At 39.2% G+C, this 8081-nt stretch overlaps 1 protein-coding gene and 1 long non-coding RNA gene across 6 annotated transcripts in view; both read left to right on the top strand.

The window, feature by feature from the left end:
• The window catches only part of LOC309864468, a 664253-nt gene that overhangs the window by 230981 nt on the left and 425191 nt on the right, over positions 1–8081 (top strand). The gene's annotated exons all lie outside the window — the stretch shown is intronic.
• Positions 2658–7160, top strand: FABP7 (fatty acid binding protein 7). Its single transcript, XM_082730009.1, has 4 exons — positions 2658–3075; positions 3537–3709; positions 4364–4465; positions 6792–7160. Exons 1-4 carry the CDS (start codon positions 3003–3005, stop codon positions 6840–6842), a joined length of 399 nt encoding a protein of 132 aa, XP_082586135.1. The 5' UTR covers positions 2658–3002; the 3' UTR covers positions 6843–7160.

Raw genomic sequence — 8081 nt, 5'->3', positions numbered from 1 at the left:
GGGGAAGGGAGGAAAAAATGAAACAAGATGAAACAAAAGAAGGAGATAAACCATAAGAGACTCTTAATTTTAGGAAACAAACTGAGGGTTGCTGAGGCATGGGGAGGGGATAGAAAGGTGGGTTATGGGCATTGGGGAGGGTATGTGCTATGGTGAGTGCTGTGGATTGTGTAAGACTGATGACAGACCTGTACCCCTGAAACAAATAATACATTATATGTTAATTAAAAAATAAAAATAAAAATGGCTCAACTGTGCTATAATCAACATGAGATCAACTGCATATGTTTAATGTGCATACCTGGTAAATTTTGACACACCAATGAAACCATTAATACAATAAAAAAATGAAAAAAATGAAGAAATAAATGACTTTTATCTAGAATATTTAGAGAATTCTGTAATACACTAGCAGTAAGACAAACAACCCAATTAAAAATGGACAAAAGTTTTGAATAGTCGCGTCACCAGTAAAGATATACAAATAGCAGAGAAGCACAGGAAAAGAGTCTTAACACCATTTGTCACTAGTAAGATGCAGATCTGTATTTTAAAATGTCACACAGGCTCCAGTGTCGGGAAAGAATTGGAGATCAGGCATGGCTGAAGGAAGAACAGTTGAGAGGCTGTTGCCATGGTGACGTAGGAAAGATGCTAGGGTTTGAAGCCAAGAAAGAATTCTTGAGACATCTTTGGTGCAAAAAAGCAGTTTTATTAAAGCACAGGGACAGGACCTGTAGGCAGAAAGAGCTGCACTGGGGCTGTGAGCAGTGGGCCCATTATGTACTTTCAAGTTGGGAGAGGGTTAGGGAATTTCAGAGACCTCCGTTAAATACTCTATTTAGAACTCTTGAGGTATTTTGCTCTTTGGGGGGCACCCTGAATCAGACAAGTAAAGCCAAAGCTCCTCTGATTCCCGCCCTTCCTCCAATTCCTGGTATTTAGGAAACAAGGTCTCCAGGATCCTGAGGGGACTAGCTATTTTTAGGAAAAGGTCATTTATCACTGTTTAGTAAAAACTCAGTCATGAGACTCTTCAGATGTATGTCGATGGGTCATATGCTTAGAGGATGATTGCCAACATGTATCATGGGGGTGTAAAGATAAAGAAAGTTTCCAAAGGAATTTTTATGTTCAAGTAGACTTACAAGATCCTGGGGCTCAGGCTAAGATTGCCTCTTGCCCTAAGTAAGGTATTGACATCGAGACAGCGGAGTTCCTAGAGGAATGTCACTCTGCCTGTTTCAAAGACTTCTCAATGGGCTGTAAGTAATAAGGAGATTTAATAAGTTTTCTTCTGCTTTTGTTTCCCACATCAATAAGATTAATAAAAGGCAGTGGCTGCTTGAATTAAGATGGTGATTGTCGCGAGAGGGGGTGGATGACAATCGGACAAATATTCAGGAAGCAAAATAGATAGGCCTTGACACTGATTTTGATTTTAGAGAATAAAATTTTAGAATGATTCCAGGTTTTCTGGCTTGCGGGGTGGGGGGTGAGGACTGATGGTGCCGTTCACAAACATGGTGACAACTGGAGAGAGGCCAGGTGTGGGTAAAGATTAAATTATTGTAAAAGAGCATTTTTGAGACATCAGCGTAGACTCGGAACTGGCAGGTGAACAAGACATGTTCTGAGCCTGTGTCTCATATGTGGTGTGGGCAGAAGCTGAGGGCAGCGGGCTGAGGCTTAAGTGCTAGGAGATAGAGGACAGCAGGAATTGCGAAATCAGGTTCCCCTGTTTGGTCCCCAGGAAAGCCAGGGAACCTATTTTTCATCGGTGGTGTACACTAAGTAAAGCAGGAAGAACCTCTGGGGAAAGGGAGTTTCAGAGACCTCCATTAAATACTCCACTTAGAACTCTTGAGGTATTTTGCTGCTTAGGGCGGGGGAACCCTGAATCAGAACAAGTAAAGCCAAGGGTCCCCTGATTCCGGCCGTTCCTCCAGTTCCTGTCCTATCCCCATTGGTAACCCCTAACTTATATACAGATGGTATTTACGTCGATGTGGCCTCAGGAAACCAAAAGGTCCTACAGTGCAGGTCATTCAAAATCTTATTAAATGATCTTACGTTCGGTTTTTCCACATAGATTCTATAATCTGTTGAAGGAGAGAAAAAAGAACATTCTTTTATTTTGTACCTCATTAGTGAGTCCTAACCATACTCTAACTTAGGTCCCTTTCCATTTCAGTCTGGCTCTCAGATTCTTAGAAAGGACAATGGATCTTTAAATTCACTCAGTTTGTGTTGGGAAGAGGCCAAAATTAGTTAGTGTCCCATTGATACCCAGTCGGAGTAGCCTTCTAGTTGTACAATCTAGGGAAAGCATTCACACCTCCTCTCCCTCTTCTTGTCCTAGTTTGGCATATTCTAGCTTGTGTTTTGCTCTCCCTGTAAATATGAGAGAAAATAAAAGACACCATTCAGCCTCTTTTGTCTGAAAATTCTGGCATTTCAGTGGTTTTCTTTAAAGGGGGTCCTCATTTGTAACCAGCTTTGCCATTAACGGAAATCAATCTGAATGTCCTATTGTGCATCTTTTTCTTCCCGCACAGTCTGAAATTGCCTTTGCCAAGTTTTCGAGCTGAACCTGAAAGACCCTCTCTCATTTCCCCCATCCCCTGCCTCCAGCCCCCACTGAATCCTTGCAGGGCTTTCTCAGCAGAAGGGCTGCAGGGTGAGGATAGAGAGGCACTCGCCCTACTCCGCTAACCCAGTGGCCTGAGCCAATCACAAAGCGGATTGGAACCTCACTTGAGCCCCCCTTCCTCCCACATCCCCTGCCCAGCAAGAGCCTCCTGGAAAGGGGGACACTGGAAGGGTGTGTTTGCAATTCAAATCCTTGGCTTTCTGCCTGCCTCTTTTCCCCATAAGAAGGCAGGAGCTGCAGTGAGGTGCGAAGGGGTCCTCTGAGTTGCAGTGGCAGTAAGATCCAGAGATCCCCGCTCCTGTCTGCTCCTGTCTCTTACCTGTTTCCAAAGCTAACGGAAAGGGCAAGGATGGTGGAGGCTTTCTGTGCTACCTGGAAGCTGACGGACAGCCAGAACTTTGATGAGTATATGAAGGCTCTAGGTAGGTAAAAATAAGATGTGCTCTTCTTCTCTTAATGTGCGGCTTCAGTAGTGCCTGTTTTTTTCTTCACCCATGAGACTGGCGAGGGACAAAGACAGATTGTGTTGTCATAATCTAATGCTAGACTATGCATTTCCCACAGAAGATTTTTTTCCCATTTTTTTTCTGTGGGAAGGGAACATGCTTTCTTGTCTGGGGCTAAAAACACAGTGCATTTGGTAGTCCGTGGAGGATGTGAAGCTTCCGTGCTTTTTTGTTTTCTCTTCAGCATCCACTTATCATTTGTGCATCCAATTAAGCGTCTGCCTATGATGATAGCTCAGTAGCTCAGTAGTTGCATTAGCTGATTAATGGGCTAATGAAACTTACACTTGAGGGCCTGGATTCCACGATGGGAAAGAGATTCTTGTGATGTGAGTTATCTTGGAAGTTGCAGCTAACTGTATCGCTTCTTTCTTTAGGTGTGGGCTTTGCCACTAGGCAGGTGGGAAATGTGACTAAACCAACAGTGATCATCAGTCAGGAGGCAGACAAAGTGGTGATCAGGACTCAAAGCACATTCAAGAACACAGAGATTAGTTTCCATCTGGGAGAAGAGTTTGACGAAACCACTGCAGATGACAGAAACTGTAAGGTAAGGAGCGGCTCCTTCTCTGGAGTGGGAGTGGGGAGCAGGGAGTAAAGGAGAGATTCCTTCCTACTGGTTCTCCTTTTGAGATGTTGGGAAGAAGAGAATGCTCTCGGTATTTCAATTCAGAGAGGACACCAAAGTTAATTTTGCATTCTAGTGCACATATGTTATGTTCTGAATGGTGGGTGCTGGCTATAGCTCAAATCTCAAATCTACATGGGAACCATGGGTACTGGTGGAAACTCAAATCTCAAGTCCATTTCTCACTACGCATTTTTCTTTTCATCTTTTCATTTTTCAGCAACAGTGTTCATTTAGAACAAAAGTTGCATTTTGCTTAATCTCTCTGATTGCCTCAGTTTGACTAAACAGTTTGACTAAACATCTAGAATGACAGGTCTGAGACTACTTGTTCAGGATTTTCATTTCTGATAGTTGAAGGGTTTGCATTTAGATGTACACATTTCAATCAAAGTATGAGTTATTAGTTTACATAGTGACTCTAGAGGCAACAGAGGATATGATACTAATATGGTAATTAGTTGCTTTTCATTTATTCAACTATTTATCTCCTTCAAAAAACCACTTCATTTGATTCTCCTATCAGAAATCTAATCTGTACCTTTTGCTATGTTCCACATTTTTTGTCGGTCTCAGTCTGTTGTTAGCCTGGATGGGGACAAACTTGTTCACGTACAGAAATGGGATGGCAAAGAAACAAATTTTGTTAGAGAAATTAAGGACGGCAAAATGGTTATGGTGAGTAATCACGAGTCTCCCTTTGTTCCTTCTAGCTTGGCACTGCCTGCCCCTGCTCCCCATCTCTTTCCCCCTCCTTCCCTTCTTTAATAACATTAAGTCTCCAGCAAGATTCTTTTACCATGGGTAAAATAGAGGAAATGGAAATGTCCTAGCTAAGCCTATCTTCAGCTCCGCTTCTTTAATTATAGAAAAAAAAAGAAAAAAGAAAAATTCTATGCGGTATACTTTTAAAAAGTTGCCATTGATTTAGCTAAAACTGTGTCAAAAGAATGCAGAGGATTACTGTGAATGTCTAAACCTCAAATGAAATCTAAATATAAAACCATTCTTGGGGACATCTGTGTGGCTCAGTCCGTTAAGCGTCTGACTCTTGGTTACAGTTCAGACCATTATTTCAGGGTTGTGAGATCAAGGCTCATATAGGGCTCTGTGCCCAGCACTGAGTCTGCTAGAGATTCCCTCCCTCTGCTCCTTCCCCTACCTCCCCCACCCTGCTCATGCTCTCTCCCCCTCTCTCTTTCTCTCTCTCTCTAAAATAAATAGATAAATAAAAGCTTTAAAAAATGTTCATGGAAATATATAAAACGAATGATATTACTATAAGAGTATCAAGTTTGCTGAATATCAGAGAAATTACAGCTACTGCAATAAATAAGAGGTCTTTAACCATTTTATATTTTATTTATAAAAGTTCCTTATGTTCAGTGCAAATAATTTAGGATAAAACAGAAAAGTGTAGTTTCTCTTTAGAGGGGATCATTTTGATGTTACTTCCTTCCTGTCTTTCTTTCAAGGCATGGGTGCCTTGTAAACGTGCCTGTTCAATATTGGTAGTCATGTAAAAACCTGTAAGATGTAAAGTAAAATAAAATAAAATAAAATAAAACTTCTCTAATGATGGAGTAGCATCATAAACTGGGGAAAATGTTATGCCTTAATCTAACATCCAGGAACTTTGATGTGAACTGAGTAATGGTATCTTGATAACATTGAAATAATAAATATATAATTTGGGTTTTTTTTTGGGGGGGGTGGGTATTGCTGTATATATTCCTTCTAGGATAGTAGACAAAAGGGTTTTTTGTTTTGTTTTGTTTTTTTGCGATTTAAGGAAATTAACTGTTGTTTTTTCTTTCTCCTTAACTGCTGCAATCAGGGCTGTTCTAGATTAAGACACAGGGTTACATTATTCATAACTTCTTTTCATGGGTGGAAGTGAGATGGAGAACAGATTGGTTTTCCTTTTATGTGAATGAATATTTGCCCACTTATTTCTGCACGGATCGTCAAAAGGAAGGACTTATTTATGAAAGATCCAATCTGAGATTCTCCTTTATGCTTTTACCTCCATTCCCCCCGAATACAGGACAGTGGCTAGCCCAGATATGGCATGAATGACTGATCAGGCAAGAGTGATTTAAAAAAAGATGAAAGCAATGGATGACAAGGGCACGCTTGAAAGTCATGTCAACACATGAAAATAATGAACCTAAAAAACAAACAAACAAACAAACAAAAAATCCCTAGGTTTTGTAAAGAGGTTTTAGAGCAATTCTTCCAGTTAATTTGATGTAAAAGTCCATGTTCCATATCGAACCCGCTTAGCCATGTAGGTCCACATGCGCTACAATATGATGACCAAAGCAATGAGAACATTTGTACCTTTACTTTTTCCTGACAACTTTGAAACAAGTCCTTCCAAATACCATTTGCCCAAATGATTTGTATTTTCCAAAAATTCCTCAAAATTTATGTTTTATGAAAACCTACTATAAATTCCATTCACTTTCAAAGCAGATAGCTATTTTGCATTAAGTACCCCCCTCATTTAAGGCAAAAGGAATTCTTTTGACCTAAATCTACGTAGTTAATCTCAGTGTTTCAGTTCATTTTCCTTTTAGAGACATGAACTATGTATATGTGTTATTCACTCCATAAGTAAATAAGAAATTTTTTTTTAATTTATTTTTTTTAAAGATTTTATTTGTTTATTTGACAGAGAGAAATCACAAGTACACTGAGAGGCAGGCAGAGAGAGAGAGAGAAGGAAGCAGGCTCCCCACTGAGCAGAGAGCCCGATGCAGGACTCGATCCCAGGACCCTGAGATCATGACCTGAGCCGAAGGCAGCGGCTTAACCCACTGAGCCACCCAGGCGCCCAGTAAATAAGAAATTTATTTAAGAAATAAAAAGCTTATGCAGCACTTAATGTTTGTAAATGACATTCTTTTGCATAACACATAAATTATATATATGATAATTTTCAGGAATTTCAGCTACCAATATCTTGTATAAAGATTTGATTATCTTTTCCATCTTTCAGACTCTGACTTTTGGTGATGTGGTTGCTGTTCGCCACTATGAGAAGGCATAGAAAGTTTCCCGATACGAGGTTGGAAAAGCTCTACAATTTTTCTGTTTACTCAAGACTCAGTGTTATCCTGCTATTACTGCATGGGTGATCACTAATTAGAAGGTTATCTTTGATGTGGAGGTAGAAAATGGTGCTTTAAAAACTTGTTTTTAAAAATTTTACTGCAACTAGCCCAACTTTGATCTGCAAGTTCAAGGTGTTTTATAATTCACATTAAAAATTTTAAGACACATTTTTAAAATAAAGAAGTGAATTTGTTTTACAATTTCTACTGGAATGCAAATCAAATTGGAATAAAAATCTTCCACCCGTGAGAAATTTTGTCGTTGTTTTTAGTATCAGTAATCTGGTGGGGAATTAGAAATTAGGAGGTTTTAGACAAAATAGCCTTTCTTACTTTGTAAGGTAAAACTGAAAAAGTTAGCACTTTGTTTAAAATACTAATTAAAAAGAAATAAGCAGAAGCCTGGGGACAAGTGGAAATGCCACAGTTTGGGTTGAGACTGCCATATAGAATTTGTGACAACTAAATTCTTTTGGCCAGAACCCAAGGGAGCCTTGTGATGGTGGGTTGGGCCGCTATTAGAAACAGGTTGTCTGATGAAGCAAAATGATATACATGAAATTATCTTAGTTAAAGGTAAATATAGTCAAAATATCACATAAATAAAATGTCAGATAACTCATTTTTTCTTGGAAGGTAAATAGGGAAAGAAAGTGAATTTTATCCTGGATTATAAAGATGTGTCTAAAGAGAAGTACATTGAGCTCAACTAAGTCAGTAAGAGTGCTAAAATAGAGTGTGGGTTTTCCCTTTCTGGCGGGTGTTTGCGGGAGTTGTCAGAACTGAGTCGAACAAGGGAAAGTAAATATCTATTTGTAATTGTCTAAGGTTTGCCTTTGTAAGTAGAAACAATCAAATTTTATTTTGTATTTCATCATTTATAAAATGCTTTTTAGCCATTTCCCCATACCAACAATGTGAAGCAGGTAAGGCAGATATTATTACTTTTAGTTTACTGAAGAGGAAATTGAAATTTAGGCTTACATGTCCACGTTCTCATGATTAATTATTAATACTGAGAACTATAAACCTTGTGATTTTCCCCCTTCATTTCTTCTCAAAAATTGACATTTCAGTATAACATCTCTTCTGGGGTTTAAAAAAAAAAAAAAAGCAGCAAGACTTTAGTTCTCCAATCCTTCAGAAAAGAAATCTTTTCTCTGTTAGTCTCTGGG

Source organism: Mustela nivalis (genome assembly GCF_964662115.1).
Source record: "Mustela nivalis genome assembly, chromosome: 5".
Taxonomy (NCBI): domain Eukaryota; kingdom Metazoa; phylum Chordata; class Mammalia; order Carnivora; family Mustelidae; genus Mustela; species Mustela nivalis.
This window is presented reverse-complemented; position numbering and strand designations above follow the sequence as displayed.

Bases quoted from the DNA above. Each gene is read 5' to 3' on its own strand.
- FABP7 (XM_082730009.1), top strand. From the start codon at position 3,003: ATGGTGGAGGCTTTCTGTGCTACCTGGAAGCTGACGGACAGCCAGAAC. The intron at 3,076-3,536 runs GTAGGTAAAAAT...TTCTTTCTTTAG, and splicing joins TGAGTATATGAAGGCTCTAG to GTGTGGGCTTTGCCACTAGG. The intron at 4,466-6,791 runs GTGAGTAATCAC...TCCATCTTTCAG, and splicing joins AGGACGGCAAAATGGTTATG to ACTCTGACTTTTGGTGATGT.